Consider the following 27,653-nt stretch of genomic DNA (forward strand, 5'->3'; position numbering starts at 1 on the left):
ATCCACCTGGAAAAACATTCCATTTAGGCTGAACAGCTTATTGGACTCGTCGAAAGTTTTATCTACTCTGCTTAAAACACAGAGAAACCAGCTCAAGCACTTCTATATGCATGTGAAACAAACAATATGGGAGGTTAAACCAGTTGCTAAGAACAGTCAGCTTCTCTGGCATAATGGAAGAGACTGGTTGTCCCAGCTATGTATAAGCTGCAATTAAGACAGCTCTATTCTCCCATCTAAATGAACGATTTCCCAAGAATCATTATGGGACTTGACACAAAGCCAGGCAAAAAAAGCATCTTGTTTATACAGCCAGTTTCACTGAGGACTAAAAAACATCCACTGCCTCTTTTGCAAATTTCATGTATACATCCTGGAATAAACTGAAACCACTTTTCTTCTTCTCTTTTTTTTTTTTTTAACTGACTGTTTCAAAGCCACATTCACATAAAAATACTGAAATTGTAAAAATAACCCATAACTCCACATATTCATCTAAAAAACCTGTTGACTAGTTCTAATGCTGTTTAAGAAGGACTTACTAATATTTCTGCTAACCTAAAAAGATGCAGCTATTTTCCTGAATAGCTCAATGTTCAAGGAGGTGCAAGAGTAAGAAACGTAAAGAGACCTTCACGGACCATTACTACAGACAGGACAAGACTCCACCAGATAGGTACAGTATCAGGACTGAAGATTATAAATACTAAATATTGCTCATACATGACCATATGACTGAGTAATAATTCCTACAGATTGTGAATGCCACAAGACTTTTCTGTTGCTGTGATTTCTCTCTCTAAGCTTGCCATTTTTATGTCTTTTTTTCTAGGACAGCTTTTTGTGCTAAGGTAATTTTTTTTTCAAAAGTTTATCTTTCCTAAGAGAGTTTCAAGGGTAAAGTTTGCCACTCAACAGATCAATTGCCTCAACTACCAACCTCAAATGTAGCAATAAAAAACCAACAAACAAAATCACTAGTTCTTTCCACTCTTTCTTTTACTGCAAGAAAATCAGCGGAGATATTTACTAATGCTGAATAGACTTCACAGAGATATACTTGTCCTCTTCATCTCCACAAACAAGAACTGGTGACTCTTTTATTTTCTATCAAGACTAATCTAACTTCCACTGTATTTGAACACGTGCAGAAGTTGATAAAAGAATCCTTTTGAACACATATAAACGACTGGTTTGTACTATGTTTGGCTGTACAAAGAATTATTTTGGGGAACAGGGAAGTAGCCACTGCCTTCTGACTCGGCATTCTGTGATTTCTCTCACTAGTTAGCAAACACCTTAACCTTTTAGCATTTTAAAAACAACTCCATTGAAATATTAACACCTCAGAATTATACTTCAACAGCATACTTAAACAACCGAGTACTGGAATATTTCTCGTTCTGAAATCTTTTAAGACATGACACAGACTTCTGCAGAGATGCTATACATCAATGAAATATTCTCAAGTCAGTAACAATTTAGTCCAGCCTGTGATTGGATAAGGGGTAAAATCAACAATTCAAATCACTCTTAACAGGTCATTGCCATACAGGATAAAACCCATTATCTTTCTTTCCTCAGCAGGTTACATGTTTCAAGTACAGTAGTCTCACAAGCAAAGGAAAGAGTTACTCTGTTGGTCACTCGGAAATTTGCGGAGTTAGGAACACATTGGGACCGTGACCACTTGCTAGACAAGCTTTCAAGTTTATCCTTCTCCCAGCGGCATACAGTCTTACTGACAGAGAGCACAAGAGGTGGATATGTAAACCAGTTAAGATGAAAACACATGGCAGCTAGCAGCATGTATCAACAGATCTTCCTCCATCACCTCTAACAGTCAGTGGATTTCCCTTGTTCATCTGCTTTTGATTTTCACAGAGAAGCCTAACCTGTCATTGTTCAGTAACTTACTCATAACCATCACAGCTTTAGCCAGCTCTGGCCTTGCACAGACTAAATGTCTGAAAGAGAAAATCTCTGTTTCTCTTCAACCTTCACAGTGGGTATTTCTTTGGCAATTTTGCTTACAGAGAGGAATAATAACAATAACAATAACAATAATAATAATAATAATAATAATATCCTCAAAACCAAATCCAGCCGTTACAAACAGCTAATCAATAAACTAGCTACTACAGAAATACAAGTTTCATGGCTATGTTCCAGCCACTGCTGAAATTATAGATTAGCTGCAAACCCAAGTTCAAGGTCTGCTACATTTTGGCAGCTCTCTGAATGACAGCACAACTTCAAGATATTTAGAGACCACGCTTCAAGCACTGAAATGGGGAAAGGTAATTCTTAGGTTGATACTGTATTATCTTCGACTTCACTGGTGAATTTCGTCTCTAGAGGCCTAAGAATCACTTAAAAATACAGAGAAAGAAACAGAGCAGAACAAAGTTTCTGATCAGAGAGCCTGCCGAGCGCGGCCGGCAAGTCACAAAAACAAGGCACTGACACACCGGAACCGCGCCAGGAAGGGCGTGGGTCGCGGCGCAAGGATCAGAGCTTGCGGGCACCACGCTGCCCAACGCGCCCGCGGGCACGACGCAGGGCGGGCAGCGCACCTGGGCGCACTTCCTCCGGCCCTCCCCGCCGCGCCGTGCCGGTTCCTTTGTTTCCTCGGCGCGGAGGCAGAGCTAAGTCGGCGGAGGACCCCCACCCCGTGGGCAGCCCCCAGACAGCCTGCCCCGCTGCGGCTAGACGAGGCGGGGCAGGTCCGGAAGAGCTCTGTCGAGCTGGAGGCAGCCCGAGCACCAGGGTGCGGCCCGGGCGGGCGCTGGGGAGGCGGAGCGAGGTTCCCCCCCTCTACCCCCCCGGAGCAGGGCCGCGGCGCGGGGGGGGCGCACGGAACCGTGTCCCTGCCAAGAGGCCCAGCTCCTGGCGGAGGCCTGGCGGCCAGGGCACTCACCCAGGTGAGGAGGCTCTCCCCGAGCTCGGCTCGCTCCAGGCTCTCCACGTTGAACATAGCGGGGCGCGGCCAAAGGGGCTAACGGCCGCGGCCAGGTCGGTATCACCGGCGGCCTGGGCCGTGGCGTCGACACGTCAGAGTGACCTGACAGGAACCTCCCGCGCGCGCCTGCGCCGTGGCGTCGACCAAGCGGGGGTGGACGAAACGCGGCGACGCTAGCGGGGGGCGGGGCCGCAGCCCGTGGCGAGCGTGGCGCGCGCCGGGAGGAGGGGTACCGAGGCGTGGAGCTGCGCACCGCCCCGCGCCGCTGAGGGGAAGGGGCGGGGGCTCCGTCCGGCCCAGCCCAACCCAGGCCAGCGGGGGAGCTTCTCCCTTTCGGCTCATTGTAACTAGAGGAAGGCGCGAGCGGCACCGTGGGCGTCGTCGCTCGTGTCTCTTCCGGTCTGACCTGGTGTGGTCCGATCCGGCGTGGCGGTCTTTAGACCTGTTGCCAGAGGTGGCAGCGAGCGGGGGCTGACGTTGTGGCGAGGTGAGGCGTGATCCACTCACTACAGGCCGCGGAGGCCCTAGTGCACCGCTGGGCGCCCTGGGGGCCTGTCCCTCTTCACCTGGCTGCGTGTGCCCTCGGCTGTCGCCGCGCAGGCTGGTGGCGGATGGGAGCTGAACGGGAGGGTCTCTGGCGGGGCCGGGAGGGACCCGCAGTGACCTACAGCAGCACCCCAAGCCCCGGTTGGCGCTGGCTTCGGGAGTGTGGGCTTGTGAGGACGCTGCACATACAGGCGTTCTCTTGCCTGTGTATCACATGGCTTGGCTTGTGAAAGGAGAAGCCTCTATACGAGGTTTTCATCTTTTTTGAGTAGAAAATGACATTAACTTAATCTAAGAAAAATTCAGCTGTAGTAAAAAATAACTAAGGTAAAATAAGCTTACTTAGCATTAGCTGCAGGTAATTCAGTTAATTTTTAATCTCAAAGATGACTGTGTTTGATGGCCAGAGTGGTTCTGTGTCCTTACTCCCCTAGCCAGAGTAGCTCTCCATCAGACTGCAAAAGCAATGCCTGAAGAGTTTAAGAAACTTCTTGTAAATAGCCAGTTGAATTTTTGCCCCTGCAAAGTTTGCAGTGAGAATGTCAGACATCATGATAAGCTGTACAGTTTCCTATCAGTTAGCAACTGGCCTCACTTGCAACAACACGGAATAAGAAGGGCAGTGCACTGGTAACAACTGAGAATTGGATAAACAACCAAGAAAGAACGGGTTGCAGATCTAGTAACTATCACTTTGTTCCTGTTTTCTTACAGTTCTTCAATTAATTAAGTTAGCAGCATGTGCAAACTCTTGAGTGTTCTTTTATGTTAACCTGTTTTGAATAAAGTGTATTGTAAAAGCTATGAAAATTCTGAAGTTTCCCAGTAAAGTACCTTCTCACTGATCTCATTGTATAGCCCACTGTTTTCATTTTTAAGCTATTAATTCAATCTATTTTTGTTTAAAGGTAGATTTCTTGTCTAGGAATAAGTTTGTAAGTCCTAAAAAATCTATGTATGCTGTGGACCTATAAATTTCCATTCCAGCTTTTAATGTGTACTTTAAGTTATGTGCTTGGTACTTTTGGCAAACAATACTTTCACAGGTGAATTTCAGCATTTAAGGTTTGCTGTTATGTCTTCCTTTATGTAACTTTCCTACTCTGCTTTGCCTGTTATGATGTGTAGCTTATGTTTTGTATTTCATTGGTGCAAACAAATACAGTAATGCTTTTTGTCTTGCTGTCTATTTTAAATGTGAAATTGTGTACAGAAACATTACTTTCTACAATAAATTCTTGGGCAATTTTATCTTTAAAGCCTTTTCATTCTTAGCTGAAGTATTACAATATCTGAGTAAACATTCTTGACATTATTTACTGATCAGTTAGATAACTGAAAGCATTGGCAGGCTCTTTCTCACGCTCTGAACTGCATATGAATTCAGTTCTACCCTTTGGGTTTTTTTTAGAATTCTATACCTTTCAGTATGTTTTAGCCTCATAAAACAGTGGAAAACATAATGGGCATTGTTTTACATAGGTCATGCATCATCCAGAAAGAGATCCAAATAGTAATGCTATATAGACTCTTGAAGTTGTCTTTTTGCTTCAAGCCATCAATATAGTTTCAGGCTCATGAGTAAAATGATTGGAGGCTTTATTTTGTTTTCCCAGTAGTGTCTTAACTTGGGATTACTTTCCCTTACAGAATTGCATCTGGAGCTTGCATCTGTAGTACTTTTAATTTGCAAAGCATGATTCCACCAGCACAAGTAAAATACCTACTATTTTTTTTCCTCTTTAGGAAAAAATGTACCTCAGAGACTACTGATCTTGCAGAGACCTGCTTTGCCAGACAAGTGCCTCAGTTGGTCAGTTCTTAAGGTATATTGAACAAAATTATTTGCCTACTGAAATTGCCCTCTCCCTTATTTTTCCAAGACAATTTGGGCTTTTTTCCTTTCTATTTTGCAAAGACTGTGTGTGCATATAAATGTACTCCACATACTCCTGAAAGATGGTTTATGGTGAAGAGAGAACCGAATATGATACTGCTGAGTTTGGCTATAATTTTGCTGTACCAGCTGAACTTATTTGTGACTCCAAAGTTGCTGCTAACTCATGATAATGCTGCGTTAACAGACTGTGTGAAATCCTAGTAAGATATTTCCAAAATACTATTGTAACCTTCTCACTGAATGCATATGGTTAATTTGTGTAATTTTTGTGTTGCTATATGTATATGTAATTTTATTTTCTCTTCGTAATGTGCCTTTTAGGTGGTCTGCACTTGATTTTTAAAATATATGGAGATACTTAATACTGGAAATTATTGTGGGTGCTTGATTCAAATAAGGCTATGCTCATTAAAATTACAAGCCAATTAATCCTGTTTCCTCAAAACCATTTTTCTGAGTATACCATCTGCCATTTGCCTTATTTCTATTTTATAATGTTATGTATGTCTACACCACTATTTCGAAGTCCAACTTTTAGTACATGAAAGTACCTAAGTAGAATGTATCATCTCAGGATTTAGGCTAGTAAACTCATGCCAGAATCTTCAGTGGTATTTATACATGGACTGTTCATCATGCATGCTTGATGCCTGCTGTTGTTAATGCTTTCTGAATGCAGTCTAGGCATACCTTTGAAGTCTTCATGAAGGAGAGTAAAAGTAACTGTAAGATCCAGTTTGCCAGGTCAAATCTGTTCATGAAGTCCCATTCTTGACTGCAGGCAGTGGCCATGACTGGCTGCTACCCTGAAGTAGAAAGTAATTGGACAACTTAAAAGAGAGGTCTCAAGTATTGCCTCACAGCTAAGAATTTGTCCTTATTTTGGGAACTTATGTCTGGTTTCTCTTAAATGAAAGAGAAGCACTAAATTTATTCTTTAGATATTTCAGTATAAGCTTAACATGCATGCAGAGGGTGGGTTCCAGGGTAAACATGCTCCATTTAATTATGCTTAAGTTCTTAAAAGTTGATTTATGTTATCCAAAATCTGTCAATCGTAATGGAAACCTGGTGATACAAATGAAACCTTGTTGTTTTTTTTGCCATGGAAGAAAATCTCAAGGAGTTAATCTTTTTAGTCTTAGGAAAAAAAAGTTACTCAGTGTTTTACTAGCTGGAAAGAGTTAGCTTATCGTGGAAAATGCACCATCTCTACAAAGTAAGCAGCATTTTTAAGAGCGGAGTAATGCTTCTGCTAATAAAAGAGAATAGGCAAGATGTTATACAGGTTCTGACTCGCACCCTGGCCCACCACCATCTTCATTTTATAAATTTTTCAGGCATTGAGGGAAATAATTAAAAAAACCCAATCCTGTTGTTCTCATCCAGTGCACTTCTGGCCAACCCCTGAAAAGATTCGTTGTTATCCAACTTGTCTTTCAGATGTTGAGAAAATTGTACCATGCTCTTCAAACAAAATAGAATGTTGGTTACTAATTTGTATCTCACAGCAGTATTACTTGTGCATAATCTAATTGTTTACTTCTCAGATGTAAGCAATAACCCTTTACTACTTTTTCACTATGCTTGTGAATTCCTTTGGGACCTAAAAATCTATTTTTGAGAGTATATTAGCATACAGTACTTCCCCAATAAACTTAGGAAAGTTTGAATCCTTCAGGAAACTATGGGGATATTCTAAGTTTGGATAGCTGGCAACAAGTGTTCAAAGTCTCGTGGCAAATGTATAATGTTTTTAATTTCTTTACGAATCATGGCATGGGGTATTGTTCTAGCTGTGCTATATGTCAAACATTGAAAGTCTTCATAATACTTTTCAAATCTGAAAAATTAAGAAATAATACATTCACACTACATGTCCTCATGCCCTCACATATCAATATGATCTATATGAGTTCCCATTAATAAAATACATTGCAATTGCAGTATTGCTCATTATGGTTCTCCTTTTTTTTTGCATAAATCGGCATGCATTGTTCCTACATAACCATAGAGGGAAAAATGTAATTTTTAAGGCCTGCAATTCTTATTTAAAATATAAGTAAATTGGTGTTGCTTTCTGTCAGTGATCACTTGCAGAAAAACTGAGAATAAATAAGGCGATTTTGTGTTCAGATGATTAGTCTGTGATGGTTTTTACAAAAAAATCCAGTGATTTTAGAGATTATAAATTCCATTCCCTTACATTTCCAAGCATTTTGTGTTCAGCTCAGTCTGAGGTTGTTTATGTTCTGTAGCCGTGGAACTGCAAATTAAGTTTGGGGCTCTTCTGTTGTTGCATTTAATGCAGGAAAAAGGCCCCAATTTTTTGTCAGATTTTTTGAGCTTTGCAGCTGATACTTTTAACATTCTGAAATTGATTGTGTAAATTCCAGTTTTTATGTGAGTATTGTTAGTTGTGGTTTTGTTTTCATCCCCTAATTGAGACACAGGATGGGGTTATGTTATCATTTGAGATAGCTATCCTTGTTAAATGGCTAAAAAAGGGAAAAATCCCAAGTACAACAAAATATCAATTATCAAAATTTAATCTATTTTCAATTAATACCTTTTTTTTCCTGACATGGTTCTATTAATTTGGTACTTTTCTCAGAGAGCTAGTGTAGACAGGAAGTAATTTATTGCATAAAATAATAAAGGTACAGCATTAAAAAATTTCAAACTTTATTTGTAATTATAATAGGAAAAAAGTAGCATAAATCTGCAGAGAAGAAAGAATTCAGTGTCTGAAAAGCCTGTGGTCTAGAATGTTGATCCGGAAAGAATTATGTGATGAAAAGGTTGATGAAATACTGTTATTTTTGCATAACCAAGTGTAATCAATCAACACTAAAATGTTGAATTTAGTACAAACCACATCAAGTTGCTATTAAATTACTTCAAATTATTACTGGTTGTTATTTTAAGAAAGATCAGTTGTCTGTGATAAAGCCTGCTTCTAGAAGTCTTCTCTGACATACCCTGAGTCCTTGCCAGTGCTGGTTGTCTCTGAAGACTGAAGGGTCTTCATAACCTCATCAAGAATTAAGTCTCCAGTAGCCTACTTATTAATTGTACGAACTGGAAGAGCACCACTGCTGAATATATGCATTGTGTGGCAAGATTCCTGAGCAGCTCTTTGAGGTCCATTAGCTAGTCTGTTACGCTTTCACACCACTGCAGGTGTGTTCATTGGCTGTTATGGTTGCACCCGAAGGAACATGAACTGCAAGTTTGCAGTTCTAGATATTTTGTTTGAAAATGTTCAAAACAGACTTGAGATCAGAAAATTCCTTCTTCCTTCAGTCAGAAACTTTTCAAATAGTGTATTTTAGCAGTGTTCTTATAGCCATTGCTTTTTTTACATGCTAACCCAAAGATGAGTAGTAGGAGGAGATTGTTACTTTCTTTACTGAGGCTTAAATGACTATTCTGAGAAATTATGTATGGATCTTTTGAAGTGAAACCCTTCTGTTTGTAGTTTCTAGTCTGTGCATTTCATGTCAGCCCTCAGAAAAAGTGCTAGAGGTAATGAGGGTAATACGCTTAGCACTTTTTGTCTGTCTAGAAGCAGCAAGTAAGTTGAAACATGAACATGAGCCTTAAGCATCAGTAGACCATCTTCCCTATAATTTAGTAATAGAAGCAGCTGGGAGAGACACTGAGGAAGAGATTCTTCTCCCCTCTTTCTATATCTTGGCAATATTGATATGTAAGTGAAAAAAATGTGTTTGAGGGAATGACATTTTATGTAGTAGAAAGACTAAACAGTAATTTCTCTTGGACACTAAGTTTGTGTGAAAATGGTTAATGAGAAAGTCGTATGTGGTAAGTGAAGGGAGTAGATACAAATGACTGGTATTATGTGCAGGAAGGAAGAGAGGATGAGGATCTCTGTATTGGTTTTTCATATTCTGCTGCTAACCTTGGCACCACAGTTTAGTATTTCAGGAAGAGTACATGAGTGGAAATTCAGGCAAGCAAATGTAGCAGGTGCTGTTTATGACAGATAAGGATTAAAAGTGTTGTTGTAAGGAACAGGCAGAGAAGGAGAGAGCTCTACAGTGGATATCTTGAAGGCTGTTCAGGGAAACTGAGTTAACTTTGTGTGATACTGATGATTAGTGTGTTGGTTTCAGAGTGCACCAAGGAACCAGTGACATAGGAAGCCTTTCAGGTGGCAGTGTGAGAAACATTTGCCTCTGAAAGGTGGAATTAAAGCATCTGTATGTCTCTGTCAGTGTGTATTTCAGGAAAAAAAGCATGTAAAATGTGGTGAATGTAGCTGTTATTACCATGTTGATCTAGTCTAACAGCTGATGCAGGACAATGCAGGAATCATCACATAGCAGTTCTTTGCCATTTACTTCTGGTTTTGTGCTGAGTCGTCAACCCAGAAATGACAGTGTGGCACAGTAAAAATAAAATTAGTGGACTAATGATGGCACATAAGGAGAGAAAACATAGGAGTTGAAGATAAAAGCATACTGATCAAGACACAGTTGTGGAAAATGAGTGTCTTAGAATGATGTGTTTTAAGAGAGAGAAGCTTTGTCAGGATTTGCAAAGAAATAAAGTATACAGGTTGAGAATGTTGAGCTGGAGTGACATCACAGCACACCTATCCGTCCAGATCCTCAGCACCAAGGAACAGAAAACTTGAACGACACCTTAGCCTCATGGCTTTAACTATAACAATATAATCATGTAGCTAGCTACACAGAGAAATGCTGTAACTCCTTGCGTAGGCTTTTGTTTCTACCTAAGACCTTTCCACGAAGATCTAGTCTTTTATCCATTAGCATATATGAAACCTGTGTCAATATCAACATACTTTGAACATGGCTCTTGATGAGTCACTGGTGTTCCACCTTTGGGAAAAGTTATGCTTTCCAAATATTAGTTCACATTTCAGTAGCTAGACTGTGGCATGGTTGCTTGTGGAAAGCTGTAATTAGCAAAAATTATTACTATAGTTACAGAAATAGTAGTCTCAATTCAGGTTGGATGCTTAGGATAAATTAATTTATTGTTTCACTTCACATATGTTTCATTATTTCGTTTTGTTTTTCATGGTGGAAGCCCAAAAATTCAACAACAAAGGAATCTACTCTTCATTCTCCATGAGCTTTCTCTGCTCTCATGGTACTTAATTATACCACTTTTCCTTTTTTATGATAATGTTAAAATATACCAACTTCTCTTGCATTACTGGTACAGAGGGAGGCTCCCACAGATGTGGGGAAGCTTGCTAAAAGCTTGGTAAAAGCTCAACAACTTGTATGAGAAAAGATCTGCAGGGTGAGAGTAGCTGTCTTACGGAAGAGATGACACTATTATGTTATCTTGAAATCTTGCTAGGGTAGTTATTACAGATATGCACTAAAATCCAGATGAGATGTATCCCATTTCAGTTTTTCAATTAATTCAGGGCCGGGCAGTGTCTGGTGATATTTGCTAGACAGTAAGGTTCAAATTAAAAAGTTATACATGAGCTGTGAAGTAGAGAGAAACGCTGCTGAGAGCTTGCAAGCTTAAGGCACACACACTGGACTACGAAGTAAAGTAAATGATTGCAGTCTTACCTCAAACTGATGCTGAGATTTTATGTCAGCTCTGTATGAAAAATACTTTGTGTGTGGACACATCTTCAACTTGACTTTTTTGGTCATTTTTCAGAGTTAGCTTCACTCTCCTGGTTTCGTAATATTTGCAACTGTAGTTCATTTCACTTCTTGATAGCAACAGGAGTGATTTAGCAGTGTGTTGGAAACTGGTTTATTTTGCTTTTCTCCAGCTGTAGGTTAATGCTGTAGGGTAATAAATGTTAACACTGGCCAGCAATTCTGATTCTTGCATGTGTGCAATGAGTGTAAAACAGATGAATGTAACGAGGGAAGCCTGACAGTATTCTTTTTCTTTCAAGTTTTTCCTGTTTTCAGCTGAGTGATGGTAATGCATGGAAAAGACAAAATACAAAGCGCATTGGCTCATTCCTGTGTATCCATATAGGCATTTAACACTCTAAAAAGAGCTAAACTCTAAATGTCGTTCTTTCTTCATTTAAATGGTGAAAACCAGGTTTCTAAAAGCTATGTTTTCTCAGGCCAGCAGCAATGATGTGTTGTGTAATAATTAAAATTCTTGGTAATGCAGGGTCATTTAACTTTTAATGAATGAACTGTCCTTAGAATTTGTCTAATTCAGCAATGACCTATTCCTAGGCAAGTTATCTGCTAAAGATTCACAAATAAATTATCTGACAGATGTCTTTTAAAAAACTCTTTAGATTGCAACAATCATGCTGCTGTGCAACATAGATGTTTTGCAGCCCTCTGCAGCAAGCTGAGTGTTTCTTAAAAATGCATCTGTTCCCTCTTATTTACCATTTTTTTTGCCCAAGCAATGACTGGTGTGTTGCTTCAGGAATTTGTGTGTATGAGTAGATGTGTATACATATTACTTGTAACTATGTTTAAAATGTACTTATGCGTGTGTATGTTTTAACATACATATATGTATGTATGTGTATATATTTCTTTTTACATTTTAGAGCTGTGATGGCCAGTCACCAAGCAGAAGTTCAGAGTCTGAAGCTAGATAATGATTCAGTTATAGAAGGAATAAGTGACCAGGTACTGGTGGCAGTTGTGCTCAGTTTCACTTTCATTGCTGCTCTGGTATATACGATTTTAAGGTGAGAATATTTTGACAGGAATTAATCTACATATCTGCATCTTTAAAATTCCAACTTCCTCAACAGTTTTTTGCATTGGTATACAGGACAACTGCACTTTTGTGACATTAAGGAATTTATTGTTTTACCACTTACTCTGTTTAACTAGTTGCTTGGCAGAGTTTCATAATTTAATTCACAGTTAAAATGAAATTATGCATTTCTCAAAAGTGAAGTTTAACTCTCTTATCTTCAGACAATCAAGCTGAATGACGTTCATCATTCCTTAACACTGAAAATGGCTGAATTCACAATCTAGATGGCTGGTGTGTCATATTTCATTACAAAGTACAAATTTGTCAATAATGACTCCACAATTAAGGTCAGATATAATCTTCAAACGTGTGTTCTAGTTTCAGTCTCCTTCCACTCCTTTAAAAAAAGAACAAACAAACAAACAAAAAACCCCACAACCCACAAACCTCAGTAAATCGGCTGCTTTGTTTAAAAATTAATATGCTGGAAAATAATGGACTTTCTTGTGCTGCTTTCCGTAAAGCAAAATGTGAAGTTCAGAATTCAATAACTCTGATGTTCAAGTAATTAAAGCTTATTTTTCATTTCAGAGTGTTTCGTTGCAACCTAACTAATATCTTGGCCTTTGTGTTTTGGGAAAATAAGTCTGAGCTTCATATTTGCGCTTTTTTTTTTTTTATAGAAGCCTGTAGACTGCTGAACACAGTCTAAGTTTGACAACTAAGATAACTCAGTTTTAGTGATGCATTGGCATTATGGAATTTACTGAGGAACTGAGGAGGATCTGTCTGTATGAAAAGTATTAGCAGGGTAGGATGTATCTGAGAGCAAGCTACAAAAGAATCCAGAAGTGGGAAAGCTTGGCTGGGCTGCCAGGAAGTGCTGCTGCTCAGGACCAGGAGACAGCAAAGGAATCTAAGAGAAGTGTATGCACTTCACCTTGCTTTTCTTTCCAAGGCAGTTTCAGTTATTCTGATGGCTTCAGGAGTGCCTCTTTTCCATCTGCTCTGTCATGCTTTCTCTACCCCTTATACTGACATTTTTAGCATTTGTGACTTGGATTTTAAGTGTTTAGTTTAAAAGTAAACATTTTATTTTTGAGCTTTATAAAGGGAAGTAAGTTAGCAACATGAGAGAGAAGTGCGTGGAACAAGGATCTGCAGTGTACAAGAGTAGTGGGAGTTCACTCAGGATTAGAGTTCAGGGCAATAATACATTGATTTTGAAGGGTTACTTGGGGAGTGAGGAAAGGGCTAGTTACTAATGACTTCTGCATTGTCATGAACTAAGTAAAAAGTTTCAGTGGATCCTGTTACAGGCCCTGATGGTTTATTTTCTGGAGGAGCAAACAAACTCAGACACAGAGCTTCCATACTTTGGAAGTCTTGAAGCTTGTTTACCTCTGCATTTCATGACTGGCTACTGAAAGTCCAATCAGCATCCTCTTCGCTCTCTGCTGTGTCTTCTGGTACCTTCTGAAATTGTCTGTATTCAGCAGCATTTTTCCTCTACTTCCTTTGTAGTGTCTCCATCAAAATACGCACAGTATGGTAGAAAATTTGTACAGTACAAAAATTGTAGTAATTTTTATTTATTTAGCATTGAAGGGAGAACAGAGAAGAAAAGGAGTATTTTCTTCTCTAGTTATCTTAGGCAATACAGTGATCTGTGTGTTCCTTATACTGTATCCTTTACCCCAATCTATTTGTCACCTATGCTCTCTGTGCAACATCTGAAATACTTAACTTGGGTAGGAACAGGTCCTGGGTAAAAATACATGAAAGAAAGCTGAGAGTAATGAATAAGGTTGCAGGAACTGAATAAAAAGGGAAAGTAGGGAGCATGGAGTATCTTTTGCAGTAGATTTCAGGGGACAGAAGTGGAATATGGAAAGAACTGTTAACGGATATGGTTGTTTTACCTGTTTCCAGTAGGAAGAACTCAATGAAATGTCACATCAGGACATGAGCTGAAGGTCTCTTTACTTTTGGTGGAGAAACTTACTAGCAGTAATTAACATATGTACCAAGTTGCAGATGTCTAGTTCAGTTACTATAAGATACTTCTGCAAAGCCTGTATGTATTTGAGCTATAAATTTTAATGAAATACAGCCATATTTTTTCCATAATCTTTTAAACTTGTGAGTAGGTTGTCACATTACAAACAAGACTGTGAAAATTTAATTTATCCAACAAATCAAAGAGAGCCTGACCCTCCAGCATTTTGTATCAGAGATTCCCTACTTGTCCCAGACTACTTACCTGACTCATATTTAAGAATCTGCAAGTTAAAATCTTTTTCTCTCATTTTTCTATCCCATCATATGGTTTGATTGTAGGATCAAGTCAGGATTTCAGCAAAAGTGGGACTTTAATCCTTGGAAATTAACAATGGCTATCATTGCACAGTGATGAACCAGTTCCCATGACTACTGCCACTCACTTTCCCTGTGTGAGGCTGCATACTGAATGAGAAGGCAGCCTTCCTTCATCTGGTACTGATAGTTTGATGGGGCCCTTTGTGATACATAATATAATCTTTCCACGTCATGGAATTTTTTTCCCTCAACTTATGGAGTACTAACACTCAGAAATGGGGAAATGAAAAGATTCTGCATCTAACTTTATTTATTTATGGCTTTTGTTTGATAATGTCTTTAATTACATAGGACCGTATCGTTCTTCATTTTTTTCCTTTATTATCTCACATTAATTACATGACAGAAGTTATGAATTGCGTATGTCTTGAGCTGCGCTTGTTGACTCCTGGACATTGTGCACTATTCTACTACCTCAGCATCTTATGCATAAGTGACGGATGTTATACATACTGTACCTCTCTACAAGTGCTCTCATGTATTCAACATAGCATGGGATACCAGAGTAAAGTCATAAATGAAGTATTTGCACAAGGATGATATGCAAATATTGCCCAGGTAACTTTACCATATCTACCTTTTAGATTTGAGGACTCAAGGTTCTTCTTTGCATAGTATAGCTTTTCACTGGATAACACTTTATTAGCAAATTTGCAATTACGTGTTCATGAAGAAATCAGAATAAACTTGCTTATACTGCTTCCACTTGTTTTTTATTTTAATTGAATTTCATTATATTTAAAAGTTCTGGCAAACTGGAGGTGCAAAGTGTGCTTGTTTGTAGCATCTAAACAGGAAAATTGTATGCGTAACATGTATGACAGACAACATCCACAAAATCTGACTCATAGAGACCCAGGGTGGGCAAGAAGGTTTTTGATGTAAGAAGGTTTTATGATGTAAGCTTTCCATCACATAGCTTTAATAGGTGTCACCCACATTAGTGTTAAATAGATTTACTTTTTACAGATAACCATGTAATTTTTGGTGTGAAAAGTCTGTTTCTCTTTGAAGAATGAATGAAGGTGACAAAATATTAAAGATAGCAGTAATGCAGTACTGTGATTGCCCATGTGAAGGAAAATGTTGCAGAAGCTCCTAGAGCCATTGAGGAAGTTATGTAAATAGAACTGCAACCAGAAAATGTCCTAAAAATTCAGCCAGTCCAACCCTCAGTACTGACAGAGGATCAGCTTGCTTAGATCATCTGTGGAAGCAGTGCAACATGTTTTTTGATTTAATTTTTGGTCAAAGATAGATCACAGTATCTTGAAGTAACCTTTTCTGATTTTATACACTTAGCAGATAGAAATGCTTTTCCACCAACCTTAAATAACTGTGGGAAATATTTGCTTGTATTTATAGAATGAAAGCCTTACCCCATTCTCTTTTGTCTCCGTGAGTTCTGTATGAACTGACATTTCTTCATGCTCTCTAATGTTTAAAAAATGTGGGCAGTAGTTCATATTATCTTCTGAACTTCCTCCAACTTCTCTATGTGTTTTTATGCATTTAGCCCAGAATGAAAAACAGAATGCAGCTGAGACGTTGACAGTGCTGAGCAGAATATATCACCAGTGAAATCCATGTGAATAAAATAAAACTTAAAAATCAACAGTTTTGATTATGATATAATATTTATGGTAACTCGACACCTTTTAATTTTGTCAGCATCATTTTTCATTCAAATTCTCTTCCCATTGTGCTTTTGAATTTCAAACTTGTAATGTATCCAGCCTCTGTTCTTCAATGAGTCCCTTCCCCATGATTCCCCTTGGCATCTCTAACATGTAATTTTCTTCCTCATAAAGTTTTCCTTTTTTAAAAGTGATTTTAAAATAATGATTTATTTTTATATCCAGTCTGCTGATAGTGCCATAAATTCAACATTTGAAATCTAGGGAGTTTCCCTACTCCTTCTTATGTAGATGTTATGTCTTAATGTTTAACGTAGCAGATAAAGTTGAAATAATTAGGATTTTTCAACTCTATAATTTAGGTGCTGAGCGGGAAAAAAAAAAAGAAATTTACAAATAGACCAACAGCACAAAAACTAGCAGTGGAGGCAAAAATGAAAACTATTTCTACAAGATGAATATAAAAGCTTTCAAGCAACTTGATTTTTTGCAGGTTAATGGCTTAATTTTGTTTCAGATTAAAATCTAGTTCTAGCATGATTTAATGATTGATTATGGAGCCTCTCTGAAAAATCTTGCTGCTGTACAGCTTTAAATGTCCAGAGTAACTTTAGGATCTAGAATAAAAGTCCTGTTTCTTTAATTATTTTTGTACTTTCTTTAAAATCCTTTATAGCAGGAAATAATGATTTTTTGCTCTTTGTTCAAATATATTTTTTTGCAATCAGTTGTTTTTCTGTGTTCAGTTTTTCTTATTGCTTATATTTCCTTTCACAGAAATGAACATCAGAACATACACCCAGAAAATCAAGAGCTAGTGAGAGCTCTTCGTCAGCAGCTTCAAACTGAACAGGTGCTGTGCCAAGTGTTGGCATCATTCAACTACCTGTTTTGGGGTGGTGTAGATTCCTCTGAGGTTCTGGAAGAAGCTGGTCTTCAAAGCTATGGGAGCTTACTTACTGTACAGAAGCATCCTTGAAATTTATCAAATAATGAGATAACAGAAGTTTTTTTACGGATAAATTCAGTAATTTAAATTAAATATTAATAGCTGGTCAGTTCTTTTTTCAAAGAAGTTTTTTACCACAAGGTGGAGTATGTTAGATTATGTTGTATGCTTCCTGCAATATTCCTGGGAAGTCAGTGGTAAAGGAAAAGAGATCTGGTGTACAGCCTGTTGCCACAGGACAGGGGTTAGATGTTTAGACTGATAAACTCCGTGTAGCAGAACAATGGCACATCAAGGAGAGCCAGGCAATAAAGATTGACAGAGATAAACTTTTTACCAAAGCCGTTAGAGACAGGACAAACAGCAGTGGTTTTGGCCTGGAAGGGGTTAGGTTTAGATAGGATAAAAAGAAGAAATTTCTTACAGTGAGAGTGGTGAGACACTGGAACAGATTGCCCAGAGAAGTTGTGGGTGCCCCATCCCTGGAAGTGTTCAAGTTCAGGCTGGACAGCACTTTGAACAACCTGATCTAGTGACAGATGTCCCTTGCCTATGGCGGAAGAGTCAAACTACATCATCTTTAAAGGTCCTTCCAACCCAAATCATTCTGTGGTTCTACAATTGCATCCAGTTCTGACATGTAGGGCAGAGGATGGGAGGCTCTAGGCTAGTTTACTGGAAATTGCTGAGTCCCATCCCTTAAGTGAAAAGCCATACTTTCGGAGAGTATCGAAGAAAATCTTTCATTGTAATACTTCTTGAAATAATTACAGATTTTTTAACTGCAGTGCATATTTATGTGGAAGAAAAATACAGCAAAATGGGGAGAAAAAACATTTCATGGCAGTGACATACACAAGCTGGTGTTTATGCTTGGGCTTGGGAACAGTAAATACTGCAACTGGTAAGCAATGCAGCTCTGGCTCTACACAGAGCTACTTGGAATTATGAAGTAACAGTGTAGATCTGAGCTGTTAGTCATACTTAAGCATGTCTAACCTAACTTAATGTGAAGGACCAAGAAGGTTCATTCTTTGCAGTCTTTGACTGGATTGAAGCACATACTTATGTAACGGAGGGAAAATAATGGGCTTGTCACAAGAAGGACTTGTTTAGTGAATCAGTTCTTGCATTTAAGCATCTTTGATTTTTGAATTCAAATATATTTCTCTTTCATTTCACATAGCTTAGCATCTGACTCTTTGACTTAAAGTAAATGAACACTGGATTGATTATTGTTTTTTAAACTCAGTAGACCTATATAATAATAGTATCTCTAATACTTCACATTTCTCATCTGTTCCAGCAGGATGCTTCTGCTGGTGATAGACATCACTTCTATACAGATATGTCTTGTCCAGTCTGTTTGCAACAGGCTACATTCCCTATAGAAACAAACTGTGGACATCTTTTCTGTGGTAAGCAAGGAAAATCCCAAGCCTCAAAGATAAAACCAGAATAGAAATACAAATTTTTGGCACTAGTACAGTCTCCCTTACGCAAAGCTTTGTTTGGTTGTAACTCCTTATCTTCTAGTCTGTATCAGAATTTATATAAACTGTTGAGAAAATAAATTTGTGAATAAGCAGTAACTTTGAGAGTGTGCCATATTTTTTCTGTGTTATCAGGATTGAAACTGTTAATTTTATTGAAATTGAAATTGTTAATTCAAAAATGATGAGGAAAGAGAACATAATTTATTTCCAGCTAGTAAAAAAAAATGAAGAGGCTGAAAAAACACTTGGAAATTTACCATTTAAGAAAACTGGTTTAGAAAGAGTAAAAAAATTATTCTTGGTATTATCTTTATCTCAGAATGGTGTGGATTTTTTTTTGTTTTCTTGGATGTCCTGGAGAATTAAGACTAAGTTCACAATGCGTGAAGTGTTTTTTTTGTTTTAAGGCCCAGCTATTCAAATTCACATATAAATATCCTGTGTAGCATTTCACTTCTCCTTCAGGTTTCCAATAGTATTCTTTCACTGCATTCATCTAGTTTTACTGAATGTATAGTGTACACTATATATTAGTCATTTAAATGAAAAAGTTTATAAATTTGTAAAGGAATTAAAGTATACATATTTTTATATATTCCTTCACCTGTTGAAACTCTGATAATAAAGCCAGGTTTTTAGTATAAATTTTACTTCTCAATATTTTTGTGACTTCTAAATTTTAAACTGGTAAAATTTTGAATTATTTGCTTCTTCAGTTAATGATTAAGACATTTTCTGTCTTTTCCAGAAATAATACTTTAATTATTCAGTTAATAGCGTTGAATTTGAACACATTGGTTCTTGGTGCCTTCAGTGAATTCTGTATACAAAATTACACCAGAAAATATAGATTTAACCTAGCTGCTTATACTCTTCTGTTGTTTTCCTTGGCGTGTAACATATTATTTCAGTCTGTAACTTACCTTCATCAGGTTCCTGCATTATTGCCTACTGGAGGTATGGCTCATGGCTTGGTGCCATCCGTTGTCCAATCTGCAGACAAACGGTAATATTTCAAGTAATCATGGACCTGATAGTTTGGCTATCTAGTATAGGTTATCGAAAAAGCACATACATGTGAACTGCAATGGTGAGACTGACAGAAAAGAAAGTCTGAGAAGCTGAAAGAATATGGATATGTGAGGCATAGATGGCAGACATTAAGTTTCTTTGAACTTTTTGCTTTGCCAAATGGGTCTAAAAAATACAGACTGCTCCTGCAACTCAAATTTAAGTGAACAGCACTGGTAACTTAGCCATTTTCCTGTAAAATGTAAATGTATATAAAACCAGAAAATCCTAAGATCCTAATAATTGTTCTTCTATGCTTGCTGTTCAGGATGTTATATATTATAACTTCTTTAACAGAAATTGCATCCAAAGGTCCTGGCTGTTGTGGAAGGCTGCCAGTATGCAGTATACTACTGGTTTCTGAGACATACCCTCTCCCTTCCTTCTCTCCCTGCCAGAAAAACTATGTCAATTTCTTTTTTTGTCCCTATTTTTAGTTTGTATGCATGAGCTTTGTAGAGCAAGTATTAACTTACTTCCTACGCAACTTACTTACATTGTCAGTTTGAAATATGTCCCTGCAAACTCATTAACACTTAAGATCTCTGAGTCTTATAGTGTATGTTTGAACAAAAGAACATTTTCATTTTAACAATGCACAAACTACAGAGCTGGTAACTTCTGATGAATAATATACTTCATGCTCTGGCCCATACATTATATCCTTCTTTGATTGCATGTATCAGGCAGGACAAAAGACTAAGAACACAGAGGAAGGAAAGACAAGTTGTTATGACTAGGGTAAGAATGAGTAGCTTTAGAGAGTAGCCAGTGAGGAGAGAGACTCAAAAAATAAAGATGAGGAAGATGCTTGCATGATTATGCATTTACTCTCACCCTCTAGAGTAAGAAAAGTGAGGTCTGATTTACAAATGGGGGATGGAAGTATGTATGCATAAACAACTTGAGTTGTACAGAAGGTTTGTGGCAGGGCTAGGAGTTGAATGTAGATTATCTTCTCATGCTGTCATTTGCTAGATGTGACTGCTGCACAGATATAAGATATATATTTAGTGGTATAGAGGGAGCTTTTGAAGACTGTAATAATTTAAAGTGCTATGCATTTTCTATTTCCTATGATAATCTGTCTCTTATTCCTGGACATAGCTTCCAAATACAAGTGTTAAGTTTTCAGAGACTCCTATACAGAAAAATAACATAAAATATATGTGAATGTGACCCTACGTATTTCTCTGTGTTAGTGTCAGGAGAATGGAGCCAGGCTCTTCTCGCTGACAACCAATGACAGGACAAGGGGCAATGAGTACAAACTGGAACACAGGAGGTTCCACTTAAATATGAGAAGAAACTTCTTCACAGTGAGGGTGACAGAGCCTGGAACAGGCTGCCCAGGGAGGTTGTGAAGTCCTCTTCTCTAGAGACATTCAAAACCTGCCAGGACACCTTCCTGGGTAACCTCATCTGGGTGTTCCTGCTCCAGTGGAGGAATTGGACTAGATGATTTTTGAGTGCCCTTCCAATCCCTAACATTCTGTGTTAACCCAATAACATTGCAGAATTCTCTGTGCTTACAAAAGCGCTCAAGATTAATATATTTTTCTGTTAATTTATTATTCTGTTTTGTTCTCCTTGGTCATGTTATGAATGTCCATATGAAAGTGTGAGTTTTGCTGCTTGTTTACTGAAATGCAAGGCCATTCTAAAGAAGGAAAAAGAATGTGTGTTTAGAAAAATTTCCTGTAAACTTCTCTGGGAGGGTTCTTATGCTTGTTTTTAACAATTTTTTAAAATTAATATTGTGTAAATAATTATAAGCCATGAATTTATTAAAACTTAGCAGCAGAATCCATGTTAGTTGTTTTCATTTTATTTCACTACTAAATTTTTAAGTAAAAGTTTGTTCTATGTACTTAACTGAAGTTAACTGTTAAACTTTTCATTTATAGTTCACAATGCCTGCATTTAAAAGACAGTTGCGCATGTAACAAAGTCTTCCTGCTGTGCCTAGGTAACATTGTTTTTACCGCTCTTTGGAGAAGATCAGCAGAATGCAACGCGAGTATTACAAGATGTCAATGATTACAATCGGAGATTCTCAGGACAGCCCAGATCTGTAAGTTTTGGACAAATTTGGATGGAAGTCACCGATTTTAGGGGAGGCTGGGTTCACTTGTTTGTTGTGTTGGGTTTTTTTTGTTTTTCCCTGGGGTATGGATTTTCTCTTTGTGATGCTTAGGGACTTTACCACTTTTCGTTAGGAAATTCCCGTTTATATAGTTAAGGCAAACCCATGACCTTGAAAATATTTGTTTGTAATTTGTGGAAACATATGGAAATCTGCATTTTTGTTGTGAGTGAGAACTACTAAGACTTGAGCTCCCTATTCCTATGTTAAGATCTTTTAAAATTATGAATAATTTATTTGAAAGGATTAATAATTAGTCAGTAAAAATACTTAATTAAATACATGACCTGCAAGGAAGAATAGTCACTGGATTAATCTCTTTACACTGATAAGAAGAATCTAAAGTTCTATTCTGTGCCATTTTTCCTCAGATTTCAAGCTATATGCTGTCGTTTTTGTTTTTTTTTTTTTTCTCCTAGATTATATTACAATCTTTATTCTGTTCGCTGAGTGAAGAAGACAGGGTTGGTTTTATATAAATAGCTAAGAGAACTTTAGAAAGTCAGACTCGTGAGCGTGTCTTCTGTGTGCATGTTCTGATTTGCAAGGTGAAATGCATGCACATGCATACTAGTAACTTCCCTACTTCCTCTGTTCATTGGATTTGGATTTAATAATAAAACATTAGCAAGAAATATTTACAATCCAGATAGACAAAAAAGATATGAGATGGTGGTGTTGTGGGGGTTTTTTTGTGTTGTTTTGTTTTTCATGTTCAGGTATGCTTTTGATCCAGAATAAATTGAAACTACCTTTCAGGCTCCAGTGGACCTCTCTGTGGGCTCTGTGTCTAGTCCCTGATGACCTGTCTGAGGTCATGCCAGAATTCTGCATTAAAGCCCTAATAGGACAAGATTTGTGCATGGCGTATTGCCTTAACCACATACAAAATTCCTTTCTAGAGAACTTTTTCAACCTTAACAATAACTCATTTTAACATCATGGCTCTCTGTACAGTAGAAAAGGAACCAGTATATAAAAAAAAAAAAAAAAAGCAAAGTTCACCCTCTCTACACATCACAAGAAAAACATTAGTATTTTCTACTGAGCAATCCCTCAGTAAGATGACGGAATCATAGTAGAAAAATAGGAGGGAACCAGGCATAGGTTCATTTAAAGGTTCTTTAGTTTAGTTGAAGCTTGATCCATTGTTTGGAAACTTGTGTGAATCAGTGGTTTTATGCCAGGGGAGGGGGTGTTGTGTTTCTGAAGAACTGCATCCTGTTCTACTTTACCTATTTTTTTTTCTTGCAGTCCCTAGTTGTCTTCCATTCTGATCCATATTTCAGTCCAGTTAACCTGTTTGCTGTTTCTCACTGTCTCAGTCACTTGTTTTACTGTAGTGATCACTGCTTTTCCTTCTTGATATTAACAGATGCCAATGTATTCTGTTGTGAGTTAAATGTATGTTTTGTGGTATAGAATCACAAAGTTTAGCTGTTTATTGAAAACATACGTACTCTAAATCTGACATTTTACCCAGGAAAACGAAGTCCATGAAGTCTTATCTTACTTTTTTGTTGTTTTAATTCTAATGGATTCCAGAGGTGTAATGTAGTAATAGAAACTCCAGACTAAAAGAAAGACCCGTTCAGCTTCGGGCTGTTGGTAAATCAAAATATTAACTTTTGCTTTTGTTCTTTGTAGATTATGGAGAGAATTATGGATCTGCCCACTTTATTGCGTCATGCTTTCAGGGAGATGTTTTCTGTTGGGGGCCTCTTCTGGATGTTTCGCATCAGAATATTCCTCTGCTTGCTTGGAGCCTTGCTCTACCTGGCGTCACCTCTGGATTTTCTTCCTGAAGCACTCTTTGGAATTCTGGGTTTCTTAGATGATTTCTTTGTCATTTTTCTTCTGCTGATATATATCTCTATCATGTACCGAGAAGTAGTGACACAGCGACTGAATAGATGAAATAGACAAAAATGGTCCAAATGCGGAGGAGGCTGTGGAATGTTTAAAAAGAGAACTCTAACATAAGTATGATAAAGCAAGGCACCTGTGTACAGTTTCAGTAGTTACAATTTCATAGCTGGTCATCTTATATAAATATGAAGGGTTAGTATGTGGTGATGTTTAACTGGAATCTTTAATCTGTGTATTACATGTGCTTCATATAGATGAGGTTAGTTTTATAGCGTAATAAACAAACTTCATCTGCTTCCACCTGATAAACAATGGTATGTCATCAAAACAGAAAAAACTTTTTTTGTGCATGGTTTGTGAAAAAGGAGTTTTAGTAAAGGACTTCTAGTAAAAAATGCTTTGGGGTAATCTAGGCATGTATAATGAAATTCAGAAATTCTTCACAATACAGTTATCACAGCTAAATTGTTTAATGTCTCTGTTGTGCGATAGAGTTTTTAAAAATAAAAGTAGCATTGTGTGCCTCTGTGGAAGAAACCCAAGGACTGTGTTACAGTTATCATTCTGCAGTTTGCTGTTGTCCACATGCTTCACAAAAACAAGGAGAACACCTCAGTATTGCTTGAACTGCACCTAGTACGGTTGCATGCAATTAGTACAATTTTATTTTTATATTTGGGAATATACACACAGTATCTGATCTAGATAGAGAAACCAGTATTATGTACTACCAGACTGGTTAGTGCTCTATTTTTAAACAGGAGCATGTTTTTTCTCTTCATGCTTGTTTATTTGGTAGGTACGTATCTTGGAAGCAGGGTTTTTATGCTGCTTTGGGTCAATGCAATGTGTCTGAAGTGAGAGTTTGCATTCCTTTGGTTGCATTAAAACATTTAGCTAATGGAGAGAACCCTTGAAGTTTAGACAGTGTTTGAAGAAGAGAAGTCAGTACTGGATGTTTGCACTGCAGAACTTTACCTGAATGTACATACTGCAATATAGGTGTTAAACAACTTAGATATTGAGACATTTGTTTTTCTATTGGGGTTTTATTATTGTTTGGCTTGTTGATTTGGATGTGGGTTCTGATTACCTTGAAAAAAATTTGTTATAGGGGACCACAAAAAATGCTGGAAATGTTTTCAAAAATACCAGGGTATTAATTAACCTTAAAGTTGATTTTTTTTTAATGTTGAGTTCAAAATGTGCTATCATCACTACAGAAGTAATTTGAAAATATTTTCATTTAAATAAATTAATCCCACTAGAAAGGTCAAGGATATGATAGATCTACGTACTTTTTAGCCAGCAGAGGAATTATAATTGCCATTTCATTTTAACTTCCTGAGTACTTGAACGACAGTGATTAGACAGGTGATTCTTTGTGTGTTTACATGTATGGGATGAGGCTTACAATGAAAGGGACATTCTCACAACTTCTCTGTTTTGCCCCTGCAGGTGTCTTTTCTAAGCATGTGCAGGGAGATGATAAAGCTGGCACCTGACATGTCAGTGGTTGCAGTAGGAGATTGTCCTTCAGTGTTTTAAATGACATTCATTTCAAAGTAAATTCACTGATTCTTCATTAGAAAATTTGCTTTTGAAAATCCAAAGATATTTTACAAATGAACTGGAAAGCTAAATTTTTCCTTGTTTTTCCTTGTTCGTTATTGATGGGCAAGAGGAGAAACAAGAAGTGAAACGAGGGGAAGGAGGAGAGCAAGACAGAAAATGACATTTTTGGAAAAAAAATCTGTTGGTTCTTGAGCATCTTAGTTGAGCTTTTTCCTTTGTGTTGGCATCACTAATGTATGGTAATGGTTTAGTGGCTACCTCAGTTAAAAGTTAAGGTATTATTGAGTAAATGTGGGATACTCATTAACTGTTGGGTAAATTTACAAAGAAAGACAGTAGTTTAGGATGTTAACTAAGACAGGATTTTGCAGTTTTGCTGTAAGCATTGTTTTGGTTTTGTTTGGATTTTTTTTTCCCCAAGAGATCCAGTAGACAGCAAACTCAAAAAAAAAAGAGTATTTTTCTTTTCTCCTGGAGTTTAGCTTGTGGATCTGCTTAGAGAAGAGTGTGAATTGCTGTTGTAGAACAACTGGAGTCTGTTCATAGAATCTGTTGATCTAGTACCTCCTCCATATGTTCATTCTATGAATGTGCTTATACTTCTTCCCATTACTCTTTACATCCAGAGAGGATCTAGATGTATGTGAAGCTGCTTATCACAGATTTATTTTCATTGAGCTCCCCAATGCCACATGCTACTGTGAAGTTCATGCCAAAATATCCTTCTAAGGGACCTTTTGTGTACCTGAAATCATGCACAAGCCACATCTGAGTAGCTATATAAAGTTTGTATTGTGTTTCTTCCTCCACTACATTTCTGCTAGCCAGAAAGGATTCTCTCAGAGGCTTCTGCTTATTTTTGAATATTGAGTAACATTGTAAACTTAAATTCAACACATTGAATGCTTGACAGAATTAGGACCATCCTTCCTGTTCACCAGTATGTATGCTTGCTTGTGGAGGAATTTTTTTGGTCCTGCAAGCCACTTGATACATAGTATTATGACTTGCTCAGGCCTTTTTTTAAGCACCTGTAATGTGAAGATGTATCTGTCCTGCGGCGTTTGGCTGCTGCTCCTTTACGCAAATCTGAACTAACTGTGAGTTAGCTGTCTTGGGTACTTAGCTCACACTTAACTTAAATGTTTAAGCTCCCAAGAAGCTGGAGATTAATGCATGAGCATGTAGGATTCCTGAACTGTGTGCTACCAAGTTGTTCTGGCAGCAATATTAAAGGTAAATGCAAGAGCTGAGTACCAGCTTCAGGATGTGAAAGAACTATATGATGCTGTGTGGAAAGTGACTGCGAACTTTTCTGTGGTTTTGTCTCCTGGAATGGGGCAGCCGTGTCCCTAAGGGGGAAAAGAAAGAAAGGGCAAGCTTTAGCAGCAAATAAGAGATACAGAGAAAAAAACATAGTTCTGAAAACATTCTTATGGCTTCCCCAGAAACTGTGAAATATTTGATTGTTCCAGCAATATTAACAAAGAGAAAAACTAAAGTTATACTTAACAGCTCTTACACAATTGTAGCATCTTGAGGCCTAATGATCATCATTATGACAAGTGCTGTACAGAGCCATCTGTTTGTGTTGTGTCCCACACCATTGATGTCTATGAGGAAGAGGCAGAACAGTGTGATTTGGGGATACAGTTTTGCCATAGGTTTCATAGAACTGTAGCAATGACCTGTGTGTTACACTAGATTTTTAAGACAAAAGGATTTAGACCTACTTATTGTTACTTTTAATTATAATAAAATGCTATTAAAGTAAGAGATTCTCTTGATTTATTTTATTGACTTTCTGGGAGGAAAATTCTCCATTCCCTGAGCTAAAGCTGGTGGTAACTCTTTTGCAGTCTTCATTGATTCCAGTACAGATGATTAATTAGCATCTTCAAGTATCAGTCCTCCATGAAAACAAATGCACAAAGCAGATGGGTGAGAAGCCAGTAAGTGAAGTAAATGGAAGGAAACAGGAAATAGTCTCTGTGGGTTTACAGGAAAGACAAATGTTGGGGTGAGGCAGGGAAGAACTGGATGTGACTGGCCTGTGCTGCAATCCTGTGCTTTACCTAATCCATGTTGTGGAAGACCTCTGGGCATCAGGAAAACATGATCCATTCTGCTAAGGAATGTCCAACAAGTCTTAGCTGAGAAGTCCAGTGCCAAGTTGCGCCAAGTCTTCTGGACTCAGAGGTGAGCTTTGCAGCCTGCTTTGGTACATGGTTCCAGTGTTTATGCAAAAACATGTAAATACATATTTAGTAAGAAGTTGTTAAATCAGGTTGAAATCTTGATGGGTACGCACATGTCCTTCCATCTGATTCCTCTGTGCTTGCTGTGGGAAGCTCAGCTAAATACTCCAGAGTTCCTCAGCCAAGGCTACCAGAGTAGCTGGCTGTTTTAGAA

General features: G+C 37.9%; 2 protein-coding genes across 19 annotated transcripts in view; one reads left to right on the forward strand and one right to left on the reverse strand.

Moving 5' to 3' along the window:
* The window catches only part of HOOK3 (hook microtubule tethering protein 3), a 93,072-nt gene extending 89,966 nt beyond the window's left edge, over positions 1-3,106 (reverse strand). For all 5 annotated transcript variants that reach the window (XM_071802141.1, XM_071802140.1, XM_065860905.2 and 2 more), the window contains exon 1: positions 2,921-3,106. In XM_071802141.1, the coding sequence (XP_071658242.1) occupies positions 2,921-2,977 (57 nt within the window). In that variant the 5' untranslated portion in view covers positions 2,978-3,106. The remainder of the gene's footprint in view (positions 1-2,920) is intronic.
* A 106-nt stretch (positions 3,107-3,212) lies between these two features.
* RNF170 (ring finger protein 170) lies at positions 3,213-27,015 on the forward strand. 14 transcript variants are annotated; one of them, XM_065860891.2, is made up of 8 exons: positions 3,213-3,449; positions 5,255-5,334; positions 11,962-12,105; positions 16,913-16,988; positions 18,391-18,502; positions 19,513-19,586; positions 21,621-21,725; positions 23,445-27,015. In XM_065860891.2, the coding sequence occupies exons 3-8, from the start codon at positions 11,969-11,971 to the stop codon at positions 23,712-23,714; spliced, it is 774 nt and encodes a 257-aa protein (XP_065716963.1). In that variant the 5' UTR covers positions 3,213-3,449; positions 5,255-5,334; positions 11,962-11,968; the 3' UTR covers positions 23,715-27,015. The 14 variants fall into 14 exon arrangements, with proteins under 14 accessions (XP_065716963.1, XP_065716965.1, XP_065716968.1 ...); XM_065860893.2 differs by having other exon boundaries at positions 3,214-3,449; positions 18,394-18,502; XM_065860896.2 differs by lacking the exon at positions 11,962-12,105 and adding an exon at positions 17,873-17,988 and having other exon boundaries at positions 3,215-3,449.
* The last annotated feature ends 638 nt before the right edge of the window (positions 27,016-27,653 follow it).

This window comes from Patagioenas fasciata, chromosome Z, assembly GCF_037038585.1.
Source record: "Patagioenas fasciata isolate bPatFas1 chromosome Z, bPatFas1.hap1, whole genome shotgun sequence".
Taxonomy (NCBI): Eukaryota; Metazoa; Chordata; class Aves; order Columbiformes; family Columbidae; genus Patagioenas; species Patagioenas fasciata.

Excerpts from the sequence above, each read along its gene's own strand:
- RNF170 (XM_065860891.2), top strand. The coding sequence starts at position 11,969 with ATGGCCAGTCACCAAGCAGAAGTTCAGAGTCTGAAGCTAGATAATGAT. Across the intron at positions 18,503-19,512 it reads CTGTGGACATCTTTTCTGTG|GTTCCTGCATTATTGCCTAC; the intron begins GTAAGCAAGGAA and ends TACCTTCATCAG. Across the intron at positions 19,587-21,620 it reads GTCCAATCTGCAGACAAACG|GTAACATTGTTTTTACCGCT; the intron begins GTAATATTTCAA and ends TGCTGTGCCTAG.